This window comes from Ammospiza caudacuta, chromosome 34 (genome assembly GCF_027887145.1).
Source record: "Ammospiza caudacuta isolate bAmmCau1 chromosome 34, bAmmCau1.pri, whole genome shotgun sequence".
In the NCBI taxonomy this organism is placed as follows: domain Eukaryota; kingdom Metazoa; phylum Chordata; class Aves; order Passeriformes; family Passerellidae; genus Ammospiza; species Ammospiza caudacuta.
Window position 1 is genome coordinate 1,536,112 of NC_080626.1, and position 22,600 is coordinate 1,558,711.

The 22,600-nt window shown below is 49.3% G+C and overlaps 1 protein-coding gene across 1 annotated transcript in view; it reads right to left on the bottom strand.

The window, feature by feature from the left end:
• LOC131570330 (zinc finger protein 271-like) overlaps nt 1-19,179 on the bottom strand; it is a 294,337-nt gene extending 275,158 nt beyond the window's left edge. Inside the window, exon 1 of the mRNA XM_058822682.1 lies at nt 18,812-19,179. Within this exon, the coding sequence (XP_058678665.1) occupies nt 18,812-19,179 (368 nt within the window). The remainder of the gene's footprint in view (nt 1-18,811) is intronic.
• Nucleotides 19,180-22,600: the final 3,421 nt, after the last annotated feature.

Consider the following 22,600-nt stretch of genomic DNA (forward strand, 5'->3'; position numbering starts at 1 on the left):
GATCGCCTTCGCAGGGTCCGAAAAGAGCCCTCGCTCTCTGACCCACAGGAATAACCTCTCAAAACCATCCCAGGAAACGGAAACCTGTTTCCACTCCAGGACCTCCCTCCAGAGGTCCAAAACGAGGGAATCCTCCTCAAAACTCGCAGAGGTTGCTATCACCGCCAGAACAGCAGGCAAAGCACCAAAGAGAGGGGGAGAGTTAAACCTCACCGGCAATCTGGACTCTGTGTCTCAGCCCAGGCTGCAGTACAGCTCGGTAGTCACCAGATGTCACTAGAAGACACGAAAGAACAGAAGCGCACACCATTGTTCTCAAGGTGAAGGTAAAGGGAAGTTTTTTATCTGACTCCAACATTTATAGTTTTCCAAAAGCGACAGTGGATTGGAGGGTGACAGTGCCACCTCTCCAATGACACTGGACAAACCAACAGTCCATCAACTTTCTCCACCTCCATAAAGGAATGCAAAACAATGAGTTATTAACAGAAAATGTGAAAGTTCACTACAAGAATGTCAACATCAGAAGGCTTAGAAAATGTTAAAAAACCAGGATGACATGAGATCAGGCTGCTATTGGTGTTGAGGAAATGCTAAAACCAGCCTGACATTTTATCTTCTCCTGTCCTGGCTTATCTCCCCTCTTTCCCCTTCCACCCATTGGCTTTTGTCTCCCCCCAGCGCCCTGTGAAGAGCCTGGCTCTGTGTTCTCCATCCCCTCCTGGCTGGCACTGCCAGGCTGGCATGAGGAGCCCCTCAGCCTTCTCTGCTCCAGGCTGGACCAGCGCAGCTCCCTCAGCCTCTGCTCACAGCCCAAGGGCTCCAGCCCCACCCTGGAGGCCCTTCCCAGACGCTGCTCCAGCTGCCAGACATCTTTCCTGCCCTGGGCAACCCAAACCAGGCCACAGTGACCTGGATAATCCCCGTCCTTGATGTCCTGGTCACACAGCCCTGGCCCCTTGATGCCATGTCAGGCTCTGGGATGGATCCTGTGGAACATCCTTTGGTGGAGGCTGTGGCTCCAGGTGGGCTGGGGGGATCCCTGGGGGGATCCTGGGGAACCCCACTGGGCATGAACAGCATTGGACTTGTTGGGAGAAAATGTGAAGGGGAGCTGGGGCAGAGTGACCAACCCAGTGACCTGACACAGCCCTGCTGGGATGTCACACGGCCCCTCTGGGATGTCACAGCCTGCTCTGTGATGTCACAGCCCATTCTCCAATGTCACACAGCTGGTCTCTGATGATACACACCCCTCTGTGATATCACAGCCTGCTCTGTGAGGTCACAGCCCATTCTCTAATGTCACACAGATGGTATCTGATGTCACAGCCAGCTCTGTGACGTCACAGTCTTCTCTGTCACAGCTGAGTCTGTGATGTCACAGAGGCCATATCTCATGTCATAGATGCTCAATGACCTCACATGACCCACTCTGTGATGTCATAGCCCACTCTGTGACCTCATCTAACCAGATGATAAATTGTCTCCACCAGGTGAGCTAACACTTGGAGCTTGTTCTCCAAAACCCCAGGCCTGTGGAAACCACACAGTGCCCATTGTGTGAGAAGGGGAACTGGAAGCTCACCAGCCTCAGTGTCCTGCCAGCTCAGCCAGGCCAACTGGAACATTGGGGTCCATGACCACCAGGGACCACCAGAGAGACCCCCAGGAGAGAAGAACATATGAGTAAAGGGTAGGAGAAATATGTTAATGATTTTGGAAAAATGATTATCATATTTGTGTTTAGTTCAGGACAGTCAATGAATATGTGTGCAAAACACAGAAAAAAAAAGGAACTTTTCTGTACTCAGCATGCACTGCTTTGGGAAGAGCTGTCCCCCATGCATCCAGCTGAATAAACAATGCTGATTGTTCTTAATGCTACATTGGGGTAGGGAGTTTTTTGTTTTACCAAAATTTTGTTAATACTCCCACTGCCAAGGAAAGCTCTGTCTGTTGCTGTTCACAAACAGAGAAGGGCTGGTGGCAGATGTGGGGCTCAGAGGCAGCCTGGGGCACGGTGACCATGAAATAATCAAGTTTTCAATGTTCTGTGAAAGAAGGAGGGGCAGCAACAAAACTTCTACACTGGAATTAGGAAAGGCAGACTTTGGCCTATTTAGGCTGCAGATTTGGGGAGTACCAAATCAGGTACTGATTCTTTAAAGGGAAACAGCCCTTAAAAAAAAAGGGGTCCAAAAACAAACACACTTCAAGGAAGTAATCGAAAGGGGATGGAACAGGCTGTCCCAGTGTGGCAAAAGAGGAGCTGGTGAGGAAAATGACTGTCCTGGCTGCCCATGGAGCCTTTGTGGGAACTCAGTGGTAAAAAGAGGGTGCATGACTTTTGGAAAGAGGAACAGGCAACTCAGAAAGTGTTTAAGAATGTTAAGTTATGCAAAAAAAAAAGGGAAGAGGTGAAATCTCAACTAGAGCTTAACCTGGCCACTTCTGTGAAAAAAAATAGGAAATGTTTCTATAAATAAAACTATAGCAAAACTCAGGACGAACAAAACCTCTACTATTTATTGGATGCAGTAGGAAATACAGTAACTAGAGATAAAGACAAGGCTGAGATACTTAACACCTTGTTTGTCTCAATTTTCAATATTAGGAAAGGCCGTCCCCAGGACAAGTGTTCTCCTGAGCTGGTAAATGGGCACAGGGAGCAGAACAGCCCCTGGAATCCAGGAGGAAGCAGCTGGGGACCTGCTGAGCCACTCAGGTGCTCGCAGGTGTATGGGATCAGATGAGATTCATCCTAGGGGGATGAGGGAGCTGTAGATGAGCTCCCCAGGCTGCTCTCCATCATTTCCCATCAGTCCTGGCTCATGGGGGAGGTCCCAGAGGACTGGAGGTGCCAGTGTGAGCCCATCCCCAAGAAGGGCTGGAAGGAGGAGCTGGGGAACTCCAGGCCTGTCAGCCTGACCTGGGTGCCCAGCAAGGTTATGAAACAGATCACCCTGAGTGCCATCCCAGGGCACCCACAGGATGGCCGAGGAATCAGAGCCAGCCAGCATGGATTTAGGGGTGGCAGGTCCTGCCTGAGTGATCTGATCTCCTTTTATGACCTGGCGACCCACCTGTGGATGCAGGAAAGGCTGTGGATGTGTCTGTCTGGACTCCAGCAAAGCCTTTAACGCTGTCTCTGACAGCATTCCCTGGAAAAGCTGCAGCTCATGTCTTGGGCAGGTTCTCCTCGCTGGGAGATTAAGGAGCTGGCTGGAGGCTGGGCCCAGAGAGTGGTGGGATGGTGCTGCACCCACCTGGTGTCCAGGCACTGGTGGTGTCCCCCAGGGATCTGTGTTGGGCCCAGTCCTGTTTAATATCTTCACTGATGATCTGGGTGAGAGGATCTAGTCCACCATTCACAACTTGCAGATGGCACCAAGCTGGGTGTGAGCGTGGATCTGCTGGAGAGCAGGACAAGAAGACACAGCCTTAAGCTGCATCAGGGGAGGTTCAGGCTGGACAATAGGAAGAAGTTCTTCACAGAAAGGGTGAGTGGGCATTGGAATGGGCTAGCCAGGGGGGAGGTGGCAGAGTCACTGTCCCTCTCCAGTGGCACTTAGTGGCATGGTCTGGGTGACAAGGCAGTATTAGGGCATTGGTTGGACTTGATGATCCCAAAGGTCTTTTCCAGCCTAGTTTATTCTGGCATTCTGTGCACTCTGGGGCCATTGTGACACTGCAGGGCCTCGTGGAACTCAGAGGACCATGGTGAAACTGGGCAGCCCTGCAAAACCAGGGGTTCAGTGTGGTGCTCTGGGGCCACATGGAACCAGGGAGTGCACTGTGACACTCTGGGTCCTTGTGGAACCACAGAAGCCATTGCGACACTGCAGGGCCTTGTGTAACCAAGGGGTTTCACCATTTTGACACTAGAACACCAAGGAGACCATTGGAAGACTCCAGGGCCCAGTGGAACCAATGGGCCATTCTGACACTATGGGGCCTCCTGGGGCCTCATGGAACCAAGGGGACATTGGGACACTGCAGGATCCTGTGTAACCAAGGGGCCACAGTGACACGATGGGGCCTCAAGGAATCCGGAAGAACGTTGTGACACTGTGTGGTCTTGTGGAAACAAGGAGTCCATTGTGATACTGGGGGGACTTGTGGAACCCTAGAGACCATGGTGACAGTGTGGGACATCGTGTAACCACGGGGCCATTGTGACACCCTGGAGCCTCATGGAACCAAGGGGCCACTGTGAAACTGCAGCACCAATGAGAACATTGTGACACTGTGAAGCCCCATGGAACCAAGGAGATCATTGTCACATTTTGGGGCCCCATAGAACCAAGGAGACCATTGTCGCTCGCATGGTCTCATGGATCCAAGGAGACCAGTGTGACAGTGCAGGGCCTGGTGTGACCAAGAGGCCATTGTGACACTGAAGGACCCCATGGAACCAAGGACATCTTTGCAGATGACACAAAGCTGGATGTCAGTTTTGATCTGAGGGTACATAGGAGTAGTCTGCACAGAAACCTTAAAAAGCTGGATTCAGAGGATGAATCCAACAGGGTGAGGTTTAACAAATCCAAATGCCAGGCCGTGATATTTTGCCCCAGTAATAAAGGCTGGGGACAGAGTGGCTGGACAGCAGCCAGGCAGAAAGGGACCTGCAGGGACTGATGGACAGCAGGCTGGAAATGAGCCAGCAGTGTGCCCAGGTGGCCAAGAAGGCCAATGGCTCCTGGGCTGGATCAGGAATGGTGTGGCCAGCAGGAGCAGGGCTGCTTTATTCAGCACTGATCTGCCCCCAGCTCTGCACACAGACATTGCTGCTGCAGCTCCAGAGAAGGCAACAAAAGGACATCTCTGCAAAAAAACTTTGCTGGGAGATCCTTTAGTTCTTTTAAAGCCACCAAGAGCAGTGGCCCTCATTGACACAGCCTGTGGCCATAGGGAAGGTGAAGAGAAACAAAATGAGAAATGGCACAAAAATGACATTTCTTTGTTGACAATATTACCTAAAACAAAGCAAAAGAACCTTCAAGATAGGAATCAACCAGAAGTATCAATGATGACTTTTATTACAAGTGATTTGCACAAAGTGGCAAGCAGTTCAATGTTTCCGAAACCATCCGGTCATCAGTCTCCACACTGCAGCCTTGAGCTCCTTGTTCCTCAGGCTGTAGATGAGGGGGTTCAGGGCTGCAGTAACCACCGAGTACAGAACTGACATGGCCACATCCAGGGATGGGGACGAGATGGACAGGGGCTTCAGGTAGGCAAGCAATGTGGTGCTTACAAAAAGGGAGACCACCGCCAGGTGAGGGAGGCAGGTGGAAAAGGCTTTTTGCCGTCCATGTTCAGAGGGAAACCTCAGCACGGCCCTGAAGATCTGCACATAGGAGAAAACAATGAACACAAAACAGCCAAAACCAAAACAGACACTAACTGCAATGAGCCCAAATTCCCTGAGATAGGATTTGTAGCAGAAGAGCTTGAGGATGTGGGGGATTTCACAGAAAAACTGGCCCAAGGCATTGCCATGGCACAGGGGCAGGGAAAATGTATTGGCTGTATGCAGCAGTGAATAGAGAAAGGCACTGACCCAGGCAGCTGCTGCCATGTGGGCACAAGCTCTGCTGCCCAGGAGAGTCCCGTAGTGCAGGGGTTTGCAGATGGACACGTAGCGGTCATAGCACATGATGGTCAGGAGGGAAATTTGCTATCAAAAAGAAGAGAAAGTAAAAGACCTGTGCAGCACATCCCTTGTATGAGATGACCCTGGTGTCCCAGAGGGAATTGTGCATGGCTTTGGGGACAGTGGTGCAGATGGAGCCCAGGTCAGTGAGGGCCAGGTTGAGCAGGAAGAAGAACATGGGCGTGTGCAGGTGGTGGCTGCAGGCTACGGCACTGATGATGAGGCCGTTGCCCAGGAGGGCAGCCAGGGAGATGCCCAGCAAGAGGCAGAAGTGCAGGAGCTGCAGCTGCCGCGTGTCTGCCAATGCCAGCAGGAGGGAGTGCCTGATGGAGCTGCTGTTGGACATTTCCTGTGGTGCCTTGGCATGGGGAGCTGTATAAAAAGTAATCATGGAATAGTTGTGTTTGGAGAGGACTTTGAATATCCCAGCACAGCCTGGGGACACTTTCCCCCTACTGCCTGCCCAGGTCTCTGCTTCTTGGAGCTGTCCCTGCCAGCAGCTGCTTCCCTGTGCCCAGGGCTGGGCCCTGCCAGTGCTGCCAGAGCCCAGCCCAGCCCTGGGGGCTCAGCTCTGCCCTGCAGACCCCTCCCAGCTCAGGCACTGCCCAGGGGCAGCTCTGGCTCTGTAGGCTCTGATGGCAATGTCAGAGCAACCCTGAGGAGGCTGGAAAAGTGACACTGATGCTGCTTCTAAGGGGCCCTGTGCTGATTACTGTCATTTCCTGTGTTAGTAAGATGGGAGAAAAATTTATTTTTTCTCATCCTGGACTGAGAGATGATTATCTATGTGCGATTTCCCATCCAGGAAACCCAGAGCAGTAGAATAATAAAACAGGAATTTCCCTTTTATGCAGCCCATGCCTTGCTGTGCTCCCTGTATAATCTACTTGGAAATGTTCTGCAGTTAAATGCCATGCTGGGAGCAGTCCTGAACAATGCAGCATCTTCCCGACACAAGGAGAACTCTTCCAAGCCTTACCAGCTGTCTCCTCCCACCCAGACCCTCTCCCCCTGGCTGGGAGCAGCAGCCAGGTCTGGCTGAGAGCTGTCCCTTGACGGTTCCTCGGCTGTTTAGGTGGCCTGGAAAGGCCCAGGGATGGCCTTGAAGAGCCGACGCTTCAAAGGACGAGAAGAGACTTCTGATCTTTTCTCGGTCTCAGTGTTTATTAATTGTTTATCTAAAAGATTTTCTTTCGGCCCAACAGAGGTCTGCACAGCAAGCCAGCCATGGGCACACTGCGAGCCCCCGGGGCGGTCACTTATCTTTATACATGAAGTTACGTATACAATATTTATCATTTTTCCCCAATACCTTCTACCCTTATTAACCGGTGCACTTTTAGTAATACCAATCCCAAAGTGCCACCATCACCACAGAAGATGGAGGCCAAGAAGAAGAAGAAGAAGAACAGGACACGCCCCAATTCCTCCATCTTACTTCTTTAGACGGCCCGGTACAGAAATCCTAAACCCTGTGTTTTACACTCTAATCAACTTATCCCTTCACCATTCACCCAGTGAATTCCTCCTATCCTCATACAGGTGTCGTCTCCTGTGTAGGACCAAAGTCCTGCCACCAGACACTTCTGGCAACATTCCAGGACTCCCGAGCCCCCCAAGGGTGTTCTCGGCCACTCTGTACCTCCGTCCTGAGGTGCTGAGATCCCACAGTCCCTGGCAGGCAGCAGAGTCCCTGCCCCAGCACAGCGCCCTGGGCTGCAGGACCCTGCTCTGCACAACAGCCCTGGGCACCCCTGGCTGCTCTGCACAAGAGACAATCAGAGAATGTACTCACAGGGTCTGTAGGCATTGGGATGTTCCAGCTTTAGGAGATCATTCCAGGAGCTGCAGCTGCATTGTCCTGCAGCCAGAGGTTCCTGTGCCAAGGGCTGGCAGTGATTCTGCCCCAGGCACTTCTCAACACCTTCCCAGCCCTGACTGATTGAAGCTCTCTGTGCCTCTGTGCTGTGCCCAGGCTGGCTGCAGGCAGTGCCCCAGCCCTGCTGGGATGGCAGAAGAGCTGCTCATCAAGAGAAATGTGCTTTTGAAGCTCTTCTTGGTTACCAGGAGCTTCCTCTGTGCCAGGAGCCAAGCCCAGCTCAGCAGCACAGACACATCACAAAAACTTTAATGAGCCTCTGGGGCTTTGTGCTCAGGCCCTGAACATCAGTCCCTGACAGGGAGCTGAAGAAACCTCTCCAGAACTCCAAGTCAGAATCCAACTCCAAAGTTTCTTGCACTTTTAATGGGTCCCACTGAGGGATACGACTGAGAAAGTGTCCCCAGGCCCCAGGCAGAGAAGAGAACTGCAGACAGTGATGACAGGTGGGGACAAAGAGAAGCCAAGTCTTGGTGCCCTGGGGCACAGCAGGGTCTGTGCCACCACGACCTGGGAGGAGACACCTTGTCCTGAGGCCCTGGGGCCTCCTGGCACAGCCCCAGCCAGGCTGGGCACTGTCAGCCCCTTGTCCTGCCCTCAGCATCCTCCCCTAGCCCACATCCCAGTGGCCTCAAGGATCTGCTGGAAGGAGTCCCTGGGGAGCCTTTCTCAGCAATGGCCCTGGGGGCTCCTTCATGCTCCCTGCAGGGACTGCAGGTTTTTCAAAGGACTTTCGGTTTGGCTTTTGCCTTGGAGTCTCTGAGAAGTTTGTGCCATCCTAGTCTTCAATTATCTGCTGTAATTAGTCCCTAGAGAGGCTTTGTCAGTAACAACACTCAGTGGGGCTCATTAATGCTTCAGGGTACTTCAGTTATTTTAAGGTACTTGGTGTTTCCCTTTTGATACAGACTCTGCGATGTTTGTGCAATCATGGCCCCAATTATCTGCTTTAATAAGTCTCTTGAGAGCTTTGTACTGACACTCAATGGGGCTCCTTAATACTTTGAGATACTCAAGGTTTTTAAGGTACTTTGAATTTTCCTTTCTACACTGAATCTCTGAGAAGCTTTTCTGCAATCCTGACCTCCAATACTCTCTTCCACAGAGGCCATGAGGATCCTGTGCTTGGATAGACCTCAGTGGGACCCATTCATGCCTTGAGACACTTTGGGGTTTTCTTCTGACTTTGACTCCTGGAAAGGTTTGTGCAATCTCCTCTCAGGCCCTGAGGTTCAAGGGCTCAGCTCCAAATGCACCATAGGGCTCATAAGGATCAAGCAAGTCCTGAGAAACCTTGGCTCTGCCTTGATTTCCCTCTGGTCTTGTCTTCTTCATCAGGAAGTTTTCCTTTTACAGTTATGGAGAATTATTTCAATGAACTTCTAAGAAATATGTAATCCTATTTTAAAGAGTGTATTTTATTACTGTTCTCTTTAGAGAAGAGGTGATTGCAGCATTCTGTGCTTGATATTGATGTAGGGCCGCTCCCAAGGAGGTCTGGCCAGGTCAGAGAAATTGCACCACGCAGTGTCGACAACCTTTCCTCACATTCCCTAACCCCATGTGAGAAATCATTTCCACTTTCAAAAATTTAAATGGTTTGTTAAGACCTTATCAAAATACAACTAAAGGGTCTTGATTTTCATATCTTTGATGTGAATTGAGTTCCCCAGTCTGAATCAATCCTGTTACCTACCCATATCTGGGAATGATTGATTCCAGAAGTGTTTTACTCACAGCATTGGCACTGGCTTTAACACTGGGTACCACCTTTACCAAATGAGTCGACTGATCTACTATCACTGTCAAAAACTTCCACCATTGTACCTGGGGAAGCTAAGTAAAGTCTACTTGGATGTTTTGAAAGGGCCTTAAGGCTAGTTCTCGCCCTCCTCTGGGTGTTTTCCTCATGATTTTCTTATTCACTTGTTGGCATATCACACGCTGTTCAGTTACTTGCTTAGCTATTCTGAAAATTCCTCTGCATCCCCAATCTCTCAGAAATTGATCACTTAGCACTTGTGTACCCCACTGTGTTGTTCCATGTATGCCTTCTAGCATTTTCCTAGCAAAGCGTTTATTCAACATTTGCCGCCCATCTGCTAATCTCCACTTCCCTTTGTTATCTTTCTTGGTTCCTATTTTAAGGAGTTCTTTCTCTTCTGTCCCTCTTAATATGGGGACTTTTTGCATTTCTCTCTTGGGTGTTAATACTAATATTACTTTTTCTGTCTTTGATTCGGTTGCATTTTTAGCTTCTAAATTAGCTAAATTGTTCCCTTGCTCCCCTTTTTGATGTCCTTTAACATATATCACCCCTACTTCCTCTGGTATTTTAAGGTTTCTAACTCTTCTAAAATAAGTTTTTCGTGAATCAGTTCCTTTCCCTTTGAATTTAATAGCCCCCTCTCTTCCCAGATTTTTCCAAAGGTATGCACTACTCCAAAAGCATATTTTCAGTCTGTATCTATTTTTCCCCTTTTCTGTGCTAATATTGCCAGAGCTCATTTTAGGGCATACAACTCACACCTTGGGCTGACCTGTTGGAAGGTAACTTTCTCTTTTCTATGGCTACGAACCCTTCATCCACTATAGCATACCCCAATACCCTGTGCCCCTTTATTACCCGTGAAGATTCATCGATGTACAATCGTTTTCCACTTCAGAGTGGTTGATCTGTTAGATCCTCTCTTCCTTTATTTTGATAGTTTATAACCTCTAGGCAATTATATATTAGTTCCTCACCTGGTTCTCCATATAAAAAAACTGGGCAGGGTTGAGTTGGTTACTCACGATCAGCTCTAAACCACTATCAATTAAGATGGCTTCCTGCTTTAGCACTGAGGAATCCGTAAGCCATTTCTTAGCCTTTTGGCTCAGGATACTCCTTATTGAGTTAGGGATATATATCTTCATTTTTCCCCCAAAGGTTAATTTTTTACTTTATGCTATGAGTAGGGCAGTCACTGCCACAGCCTGAATGCAGGTTGGCCACCTCCAGCTGACCGGGTCTAGCAGCTTTGATAAATAGGCCACTGGTTTCCTGGATCCTCCCCAGTCCTGGGCTAGTACTCCATGTTCTACCCCTCTTTCTACATCTATAAACAGATAAAAAGTTTTGTCTATGGCAGGAAGACTCTGTGCCGGTGCACTGACTAATTTTTGCTTTAGAGCCTCAAACTTTTGTTCATCATCTTTTTCCTCACCTAATCTCTTCTTCAATTAACTTTTCATACAAGAACCAGATGGCCTGCATGTAGCCTTCAATCCATAGCCTACAATATCCCAACAGACCTAAAACCTTCTGATTTCTCTCTTAGTTTTTGGCCATGGGAGTGAGACTATTCCTGTAATTCTCTCAGGGTTCAGCCACCGGCTCCCTTGACAAATCACATGTCCTAGGAATTTCACTTCTCTCTCTACAAATTTGAGTTTCCCTTTTGATACCTGAAGTCCTTGGTCCCCCAGAAAATTTAACAACACTATGGTGGATTCCCAAACTTCTTTTTCTTCTTGCTATGAAGAAGCAAATAATTTACATATTTGATGAACTTTATCTCCGGTTTAATGGAGAAGAGTTGTACTACTTCTCGGAGGGCTTGACCAAACAGGTTTGGGGATTCAGAAAACCCTTGGGCTAACCTAGTCCACCAAGCTCCTTCCTCCCAGAGTCGGGGTCCTCCCATTCATAAGCAAATACATCCCACTTTCCCCTGGAAGTGGGCACACCCAAAAAGCATCTTTTAGGTCTATCGCGCTAAACCACTGGTGTGCTGGGGGGATATTACTCAGTAGTGTTTAGGGGTTAGGCACTACTGGGTATCAATTCACTGTTCTTTTGTTCACTTCTCTTAATCTTGGACAAGCCTGTAAGTCCCATCTGACTTCTTCACTGGTAATATGCTTGTATTATGGAGGGAAATGGTTATACATGGTTCTAAGGTCCCGTCCTCAAGTAGATCCTGGATCACTGACTGCAGTCCTCATCTCCCCTCCAGGGAAAGTGGATATGGTCGTACCCGAACGGGATGGTTTTCATTAACTATTTTTATTACTATAGGTTTCATGTTCAATTTGCCTCAGTTTTTCAGTTTTGCCCACACCATCTCATGAATTTTGCCCTCATCCTCTGCCCTTAATTGGAGCAATTTAACTACCATTTTCCCTTCCTCTGGGAGCACTCCAATGTCAAACTGTGTCAAACTGCATCTGTAAATCCCATCCTAACAAATTTCATCCTGCTTCTGGAACTTTTAAAACATCCCCAATTCCTATTTATTTGTTTCTTCAAACTTTATTTGCTTTATAACTGAGGCTTTGAACTATTACAGTGACCTGATGAAGGTCTCCAGGGTGAGAGAAGGATGAGAATCTTGTTTGATGATCAGAAGTCTGGATTTATTGATATATGACATATAATACATTATAACTATACTAAAAAGAATAAGGAGAGAAGTTGCAGAGGCTGCTAAGCTAAGAATAGAATAGAAAAGAATCTAAAAACAAGAGAATTCTCTGTCACTGTGTTCCAGAGAGCTTGCCCTGTGATTGGCCCTTAATTGTACACATGGAACATGAACCAATCACAGGTGCATCCTATTGCATTTCACAGCAGCTGATAATCATTGTTTACATTCTCTTTCTGGGGCCTCAGCTTCCCAGAAGATGAACAAGTCCCAAAGAAAGGATTCCTATGAAAAAATGTCTGCGACATTGAACCCTTCCCCTTTAGCACCTAGTATATGCACAGTATCTTGACCCTTTTTGCACGCCTTTGGGGTTCTACAAGCACAAGTTCTTTCGGCCCCCGTGTCTACTAAGAATTGAAATTCTTCCTCATGGGGATTGATTTTTAAAGTTATCAAGGTCTCCTGATGGTATTCTGTCCCAGGAGGTAGAGCCCCTAACACCCTAAGTCTTCTACTTCTCCTTTTTGCTCAGTCTCATAGACCCTCAGCTCCTTTTCCCTCTGGGGGAAATTCTTTCTGACATGCTCACTCTCTTTACAGTAAAAGCAAACTGGTCCTAGGTTCCCATGTTTCCCAAACTCCTTTTTATGTCCAGTCCCAAGGCACTGGTTTCCCCTCTCTGTCTATCTTCTCTGACTTGGGGTCCCCCTCCCTTACATGGGTTGTTGTTTGCATGCTGGTTCCCTTCCCTAATGGCAGTTGCCATTACCTTGAGTTTTGTCTTGGTCTTCTCTTTGTCCCTCTTTACATATATTCTGTGCTTTCCTTAAAAGATTCTCTAACCTCCTTTCTTGACAACCATCTAACTTTTCTAACTTTCTCCGTATATCTGGCCAGGCATGAGTGATCAAATTTATCTTTAGTAAGATCTGTCTGGCCACTGTATCATGGTCAACTCCTGAATATTGCCTCATATTCCTTCTCAGTCTTTCTAGGGACTCTGTTGGGGTTTCTTCCTTCCTTTGCTGCACATCGAAACTTTACGAGCATTTTAATTACATGGAGCTGTCTCTTTGATACTTCTTATAATCAATGTTCCATATTCCTCCATGTTTTGCCCCCCCCCCCCCCCCCCCCGTGCTGTTGTGGTCCCTGGTGGGGTGCACTATGGGCATTTTCAGGTCCCCAGGAGGTATTTGCACATGCTCCCTTTCCCATATCCATATCTCAGCCACTCAGATCATCTGTCTTTCTTCTGGTGTGAATAGCATGGTCATGATTGATTGCATCTCTTCCCATATATAAATTGATTGCATCTCTTCCTAATATAAATATTAGGCCCCAGAAACCGGTCTAGCTGTTCCACTAATCCAGTGAGGTCCTCTAGTAATCCTTTCAAATATTTCTTGAACATTCTCATGTCAGAAGAACCGAGAGGCACGGTTACAAACCTAATTCCTCCCTGCACCCCACACAGGGGTACTTCCCTCAGGGGATATAATGCCGCTGCTTGGTTCCCATCCCCTGATCTACTTTCCTCTCATTGTGCCACCCTGTTTCTGGTGTTTTGACTAGGCCCATCAGGGGGTAGGGAAGGTGCATTTGGGGCTATTAGAGGTGGAGGGGGTAAGTGTTCTAATGGGTCCCATTCTTGATTTTCTGATACCTTAAACATGCTCACCTTTGAGGGTGAGGTCTACCCCTCCCAAGAAGGTAGCATAGTCATTCTCTTCCTGAATGAATGGTTTCTTAGCTCTTACATGGATGTTTAATGCCTGACACATCCACCCTTCATCTGACCCATACCTCGGCCAGTATACCTGATTGCTCCTAATTTCCCTTCTGGTCCATTCTACCATGCAATACTGAATCATTTAAAGCTCTGGTCATATTTCCACCAGTCTAGTTTCCTTCCCAATGGGCCATCTGGGAGTACACCTATTGGTACCTATTCAATTTCTACTCCTCCCCTTGGGGATTCCCTATTTCCCCATTGTCTCATCCTGACCAGCCCATCAAAGGCCCTCCTCCAACAGAGCCCACCTTTCCAACCACAGGCCCTCTGGACAGAGCCTGCCTCTCTCAGAAGTGAAAAGGAAAGGGGGGCCGGGAAAAAAAGAAACAAGGAAAGGAGGAAAGAGAAGGAAAGGGAAGAGAGAGAAAAAACCCAAAAAACTGTACTTCTTTTTTGACAAGTAAAAATAAAAAAAATCTTATCATCCAGGGACTTCCGAATCACCGGATTGGTTCCTGCCCTTCCTCTCCTTGGTTCAATGCTCTGGTCCCATGGTCGCACTCTGCTCCCTGTCCCGCCTGGCTCAGCTCAGCTATGGCCTGCCCCTGGCCCAATTCACCTTGGCAGCTGCAGTCCCACCCCTGGACCAACCTGGCTCAGCTTTGGTGGCTCTGCCTGCCTTGATTTGACTCAGCAGCTTCCATCCTGCTTCTCACCCAACTTGGTTCGGCTTTGGTTGCTCTGCCCACCCCAATTCAACTTGGAGGTTCAGCTTGTCCCAGTTCAGCTTGGCAGCTGCAGTCCTGCCCCTGGCCTGGCTCCGCTCAGCCTCAGCGGCTCTGCCTGCCCCGATTTGGCTCAGCTCAGCAGCTGGCCCAGTCCGACTCCCTCGGATTGGCAGCTCCACCCTGACGTGACTTGGCTTGGCAGCCAGACTGCCCCGACCCCCTTGGCTTGGCAGCACACGAAATGCTGCACCGGCTCCTGGGTGACTCCCTGCAGCAAACCCCGCGGCGGTCACCCCGCTTCCAGCCTGGCTTCGGCTGGCCCTGGAAATTACAGCACTGGCTGCGCCCCAGAGGCTGCTCCCACTCTGAGCACTGCACGAGCTGCCATGCCATGTGGAGCTCACCAGCTCCCATGCTGTGTGCTGGCTGGGAATCCTGCTGTGGGTCCCCATCCTGGCACAAACACAGTTTCCCCGATGGGTGAACCCAGTTCCCAAGTCCCCACAAACCCTTCAATCCTACGTCTCCCACCAGCCATGGGGTCCTTGTCTATGGGATCCCCACTTTCCTCCCCGCCATGTGTCCCCCTGTTCCTTTTTCCTTTCTACCATCCAATATCCTGATGCTTCAAGGGTCCAGGATGGATCCAGTATATTACTAGGGTAAAGCTCACTTTCATATACTGGAATTACAGAGTCACAATCTGGCCAAAAATAGTTATGTGGTTGGTACTCAGCCCTCTTCCCCTCTTTTCTTTAGCCAGTCTCCTGGTGTCTTTGGGCTTCCAACCCACAGCCACTGGTGGAACTGGGAGAGTCCAATAGACTCTGCCCACTCTGTGGCAGGAGGTGCCCATTTAGAAAACTCCTAAGGCCACCAGGTGTATTTCCCAGATGAGTAGACATTTGTGAGAAATTATGCTCACTTCCAAAAATTTAAAAGGATTATTAAAACCTTATGAAAAATACAACAGAAGACTGAATACAGAAAATGGCACCGGGAGCAAAGGATTTTTTCCCCCCATGTGCTTGTCCACACAATGGATGTTTCGCCTTTTAACCCTTTAGCACCTCTCAAAATCTTCTTAATCAACTCTTTCTTCGCTGTCCAGTGGAGGTCACTTCCTTACATCTTGATTGGAGGTCAGGTGTTGCCATAGTAACAAGCCAACTCTCCCAAATACCCTGACTTCCAGGTAACCTTGTAATAACAATACAAGGGGGGTAAAACAACTATAAATCTATAAAACTTGTCTTAAGATATCCATATTATCTGCCTTTTGATTGTGAGACTCAACCATTGCATTACTCATCTATCACACAATTATTTCAAAACTGCTTCCTGTTTCACCCTGAGTGTCCCTGCAGAGGAACAGGGCATCTTTCAGGCACTTCCACAAGCTCAGGCTTCTCATTTCATGGTGAGTCTGGGATGGAAATGGCCTTATTAAGAAGGAGAAAAGCAGCAGAAATAGATTAGAAATTCCTAGAAAAAATTACCCTTCTTACAGACAAGGTTCACCAAGTCATTCCCTGCATTTCTCCTTTTCAGATCCTTTCAGTTGTCCACTCTGGGAGGTGCAGCTTCTTCTGCTGCTTATCATGAACTGATTGTGCTCTTGATTTATACCAGCACAAGAGATGTAGAATCATCTAAAATGAAAACAGAAAGAAACTGCCTTGGACAACCAATTTTTATGTTCTAGATCACTTTCCAGGTATTTATGGAGATGTGTGAATGAATATCACACAACTCTCCATTTCTGGCTGCAGCTTCTGGAAATTCTTTCTCTGAATTCAGTCAGGGTAGCCCTCCCCAACAAGTCCGGGTAACACCTCCTGTTTTCCAAGACTGGAACAGCCACAATGAAAACATCACCAATGGCACAGCTCCCCAGTCCACCAGGAAAAGAAAGGACAAGCTGTCAAGTTCTCCAAACCTTTGTCTGCTTTGCTGCAAGAGTCCTGCTGCATGCACAGTGTGGAAAGCCAAGAGAAGCTGCAGTAGGTAGCACATCTTGTGACAGGAGCCTGACCTCGTTCTCCAGGAAAGGTTTTTGAGAAGAACAGACAGGACTGTGGAGAAGATTCCTGGAAAACTGAACCAGCTTTCCAGAAGTGAAATGAAAATGGAAACAAACCATGTGAGATGTTTTCCTCTATTTATTTATATGCTCCCCTTTTCCATCTTGCACTGCTTCTCCATGCCATGAATTCCAAATGCATCTCACCTTTAAGATCAATGGCTTAGTGAGTTTTAGACACTCTAAAATACCATGAGCTACACCCAGTTTGCCTTCCCTTGTTTTGGCTGGAAAGCAGTGCTGGAGCCATCAGTGCAGTGCTTGGGTTGGGCATGAATCCTGCAGGCAGGGAATGTGCCCCGGCAGTGTGTGACCCTCAGCAGGGACAATGCTCAGCAATCCTGCAGGCAGGGAATGTGCCCCGGCAGTGTGTGACCCTCGGCAGGGACAATGCTCAGCAATCCTGCAGGCAGGAAATGTGCCCCGGCAGTGTGTGACCCTCAGCAGGGACAATGCTCAGCAGCGTTGCTGTGCTCGGTCCCCATGGAACCATGCCAGGAGCAGCTGCTGAGCTCAGAAGCCATCGCAGCCCCTGGCCTGCTCCAGAGCCCCTTGGCAGGGTGGGCTCCTGCCCTGGCTCTGTGTGCCAGGAGCCGGCAGCGCTGGGTGCAGGGAGCCCAGGGAGGGCACAGAAACGCTGGGTGAGAAATGCTGGGACACAGCAAGATGGGCGAGTGCAGCCGGCCAGGGCAGAGGAGCAGCACGCACAGGGGGCACAGCCTGCAGGACGGATGGCCAAGGGGAGAAAACAACAAACTGCTCAGGAGGGTGGAGAACAAACTTTTAGTTGCAAACGTCAGAGAATGAGGTACTTGGGAAATCTTAAACAGCATTGAATTACAGTAAAGCACTTGACAAAGCACTGACTTACTTAACTCTAGTCCGTGCAACTGCAAGTTATCCAGATTTTGAGAAGAGGAAGTCAGGAGAAGAGAGAGAGGGAGAGAGAGATCCACAGTCAGTCTTGGATCTCAGCTGCTGTGAGCTCCGGGGCCAGGGGATGAGTCAGTGTCACACCCGTGTCACAGCCTGACCTGCTCTGGTCCCTCTCACAGGTGGAATTTTTAGGGTGCCAGGAGTTTGGCAGCCACTTTGGGGCTGCACCAGAGGCTGCAGTGGCAGGGGTGGGACAGTGACCACCCCATCTATGCAGAACTCTCCCTGCCCCCAAACACACACTGGAGATGTCTGGGGCCAGTCATTTCTCTACTCTCCAGCACCAAGGCAATGGACTCTGGCTACAGTTCTGAGCCCATCCCCAAGGCAACCACCCCTGGCAATGGGGCTCCATGGAGCTGCTCTCAGGAAACCCCCAAGAGCTGGGGAGTGCCCCAAAACTGCCTCAGAAATGTGAGATACCTCAAATTCTCTTCAGCAATGTGAATTAATAAAAAAATCACTCAGTAACGGGGTCCCTCTCCCTTCATCATCCCCAACCTTTGGCTGTCTCATTCCAGACCCCAGCCCACCTCCTCAATCCCAACCCCAACCCATCCCACCCCTACTGGACATCATGACCCCTCTCCCAAGCTGTACTTCCCCAATTTCCCACCTCCCAAACCACATCCCATCCATCCTGCCCCACCTAATCCCCATCTCACCCCTTCTGATTTGCATCCCATTTCGCCCAATCCCCTTCCAACCTCATTCCACACCGAGGGGCTGAGGAATTGAGGAATTCTGGGGTGGGATTGAGTAGTTTTTTAGTGGCATTGAGGTGACAGATAAAATCCTCTTGACTCTTTGAGTGCCAAGAAAGGGAGACAACTAAGCCAAATACCCCCCAAACCCCCTAATTCTCCCTATTATCTCAGTGAATCCCAGATTCCCCTGAAACACAAGTAAAAAGTGAAGCTTTGGATGTCTTTGATGAATTTATTGATTTTTACTCTGATTTTGTCTGTTTGAAAGGGATGAAGATGAATCCAAAGAAAATTAGGGCCAAAACAAAAGAATAACCAGCCCAGTGTCTTCTCAACATGGATCACAGGGAATGTGTGTCACCAGGGTTCTGACCAATGTGGGCCCTCCCATGAGGGATGAAGCTGGAGCAATGCATGAAGCTCTTCCTGCAGTTGGGGGATTTGCATGGCTTCCATTACTGGAGACTCCATTGGTGTCTGGTGAAGTGAGAGCTCTGGGTGAAACTCCTCCCACATTTGGGGCTTTCGTAGGGCCTCTCCCCAATGTGGATGCGCTGCTCCCTGATAATGTGGAAGTTGTGCTTGAATCCCTTCCCACAATAAGGGCAGCAGAAGGGCCTCTCCTCGGTGTGAATCCGCTCATGCAAGCGGAGATTTGAGCTGGTCAGAAACCTCTTCCCACAGGTGGGGCACTCGTAGGGCCTCTCCCCAGTGTGGATGCACCAGTGGATGGTGCGGTGGGAGTTGCGCTTGAAGCCCTTCCCACAGTCAGGGCAGCAGAACAGCCTCTCCTCTGAGTGAATCTGCTGGTGCTGGAAGAGAGTGGAGCTGGTCTGAAACCTCTTCTGACACTTGGGACACTCATAGGGCCTCTCCCTGGTGTGGATGCGTTGGTGGGTCACAAGGGTGGACCTGTAGCTGAAGCCCTTCCCACATTCCCCACACTCGTAGGGCCATTCCCCAGTGTGGATCCTCTGTTGGCTGATCAGGGTGCTGCTCTGCCTGAAGCTCTTCAGAGCACTTGTAGGGCTTCTCCCCATCATGAAGCTGCTCGTGGACCACCAGCTCGGAGCTCTGTCCACCTTTCTGGCTCAGGGTGGGTCTTTCCTCCTCAGAGCACCCTGGGCTTGATTTGGAGCCCCTATTCCTGTGGGATCTCAGGGGATCTTCCTCCTTGTTCGGTTCCTGTGCTGTGGAGCCACTCAAAATGGCCTCTTCCACGAGGTTCTGCAGTGAGAATTTGTCCTCCCTAGTCTCCATCCTCAGCTCCTTGTCTGGGAGAGGAAGGACAAGGAGAGGATGGGATTTTCCTCCGTGCCAAAATGAATGGGGAAGGAGATCCCCCCAGTGCATCCCCGGCAGGACGGCGTTGGCACCGGGGCTGTCCTGCAGGCAGGGGCTGTGCTGGGCTGGGAGATGGAGCAGGAGAGAGGGGGGAAAGGGGCACTGACTTCCTCCTCACCTGTCTGGGTGTCCCGGTGTGGGATCTCAGCACCTCAGGATGGAGGTGCAGAGAGGCCGAGACCACCCTTGGGGGGCTCGGGAATCCTGGAATGTTGCCGGAAGTGTCTGGTGGCAGAATTTTGATCCTACACAGGAGATGAGACCTGTATGAGGACTGGGAGGAATTCACTGGGTGAATGGTGAAGGGATAAGTTAGTTAAAGTGTAAAACACAGGGTTTAGGATTTTGGTACAGGGGGGTCTAAAGAAGTAAGATGGAGGAATTGGGGCGTGTCCTGTCCTTCTTCTTCTTCTTCTTGGCCTCCATCTTCTGTGGTGGTGGTGGCACTTTGGGATTGGTCATTACTAAAAGTGCACCGGTTAATAAGAGTAGAAGGTATTGGGGAGAAATGATAAATATTGTACACGTAACTTAGGGTATAAAGATAAGTGACCGCGCCGGGGGCTCGCAGGGGAGTGTGCCCATGGCTGACTTGCTGTGCAGACCTCTGTCGGGCTGAAAGAAAATCTTTTAGATAAACAATTAATAAACACCAAGACCGAGACAAGATCAGAAGTCTCTCCTCGTCCTTTGAAGCGTCGGCTCTCCAAGGACATCCTTGAGAATTCCAGCACACCTAAAACAGCAGAAAACCTAAACAGCCTAAACAGCCGAGAAACAGAGCAAAAATGGCATTCCCTGAGCTAACTATCTCCGGTAATAAATCAGCCCAGCAAAGAGAAAAGAAGAACGCCGAAAAATTTACATCCCGGGGCATCTTCCTTTTTCTCGTAGCCTCCCCCTCTATCCAATCAAGGTTTGGCAATGGGAAATCCTATTCTGGGATAAAAACAACACAGGAGCACATTGTCTTTTGTACTGGTTTGAAGGCAAACTGGGGAGAGAGTCTAAGCCAGAATTACAATTTAATAAGAAAATGAAGATCAAGGCAATGATACAGAAACATTGCCTTAAACTGACAGAGTCAGGATATAACCTGACACCCTGTTGGTCAGGGTGGTGGCAGCAGTCCCATTAAATGGTGGCTGCAGCCCTGTTGAAGTGATGAGCGTGATTCTGTCAGAAAAGTGTTCCTGTAAAACGGTCTGGTCTTTCTCTGGAGGTCCAGTGGTGGTTTTGGAGCTCTTGTCCTCTGAGAATCCAGTAGGCAAGGTGCTCCTGGTGTAGCCAGCCACAGCTTATATCCAGGTAGGAATGCTTGGATTCTCCCCCTGGGCGGAGCATCCCACAATGGGATGATGGAATTTTATCAGTCCTGCAGTGTCACTCAATGGCCCATTCACAGAAGATATCTCCCCTGGAGGGTGTAATCAGGGCTGAGTCATGGAAGAGATAAAGAACACTGCCCCACCTGTTTATAGCAGTTGCTGAAGGTGGGGATTGAAAACATGCATTTGGTTACATCTTACATGGCAACCTGAAAGAGTGGGGTAATCCCTGCTCAGGGGGTGAACACCACCCCCCTTACCCAAACTGGCTCAGATGTAAAACCCCCACCCCAGGAAGGTCACACACACACAGGGGACAATGTTACACTTGCCCTGCTCCAGGGGAGGTCTCTGTCCCTGTCACTCCCTTGCTCTTCCCACCTTTACTCTTTCTTTCCATCTCTCTCTCTACCTCACATTTACATTTATTGAACAGTAGTTCAATAAAATCCACTTTGGGTTTGGTCTCATTAGCACCTTAATTGGTGCAGAGGCATTTCTTCAACAATTTTCTTAACCAGATTGCGACATTATTTTGGCACAGTGAGTTCAGGGCAGTGTTGTCTGACCCCAAATGCCCTTGAGAACAGCGTGGTTCCCTCCTACAAGGAGGTTGTGGTTCTTTCTGGAAGAATTCTTGGAAACTTGGATGCAGTCTCCTCTTCTCCCTGGGGAACTTTTGGGAGAACGGATGAGGAAAATGGCTGTTGTGGGTGGCCAGTGTAAAGAAAATATTTTGTTGTCCTTCCTTGAAAAGTTTGTTAAAATCACTGGATGAGAGGGAGCAAATGATAGCAGCAAGCCTGACAAGGTTCATTTACTCCAAGGTGAGGAACACTAGACTGCTGAAAGTCCCACAAGAAACCCAGCTCAAATATCCAAATTCCCAAATAACTGCAGCGAGGGGTCTCCAGGAGGATTTTCTTGGAGAGTGTTTGCAGCCAGCAGATCCTGGACTTGAGCCCCAATATCTCTGGGTTCCCTAAGAGGAGCTTTTTCGGGGGGAGAGGAGCCACAATCGCCTCTTGGGAGGGTCCTGGGGAGTCCACGTGGGAATGGCCCGGTACTGATGGGGCGGGACATTGGTTTCGCGGATCCCTGTGAGAGCCGGGGCTGTGGAACGGGGGACCCCCGGGGCGGGGAGAGGGAAAGGGGCGATACCGGAGCTGGGGGACCCCCAGCAGCCCGGAGATGAGGTGGGGATGGGACCCCTTGACCCTGACAGGGGCATGTCCTGGGGTGACTTTATGATGCTCGTACCCCATCGGTCTGTTTAGCCCAGAAATGAGTTCTGCACCTTTAAGGCTGGTTCTGAGAGCGAAGGGGAGGAGGACGAAGTGCACAGTTTGTTTTCAGACACTGCCCTTACTCCTCCACATTCTGGCTCCTGGACTGTTGCGATGCCTTAAGGAGCTGAAACAGAGGCCAGACAGAGCTAAGAGGAATAAAGTGGATTTTTATTGAAGTGCCTTCAAAGGCCACATTCCGGCTGTACTGGAGCCACAGTTTTGGCTCTGCCTGGATGGCTCCAAGATGGGAGCAAAAGAGGGTTTTGTCATGAGATCTCACATTTTTATAAGTTTTAGTCCATTTGCACATACGATTTTACTGCCCAATTAATAGCTTCAAATTATGAAGTTTCATCCTCCTTGCTTGCTTGCCTGCCCTCCTCTTTCACTTTGTTTATGCTTTGGGCCTTAAGTTTGAAGAGATTGTCCTTGAGTCTCCATCTAGTACAGGTTTGTTTTGTCTTCACCACCCTGTGAAAAGATCCCAGTAACACTTAATA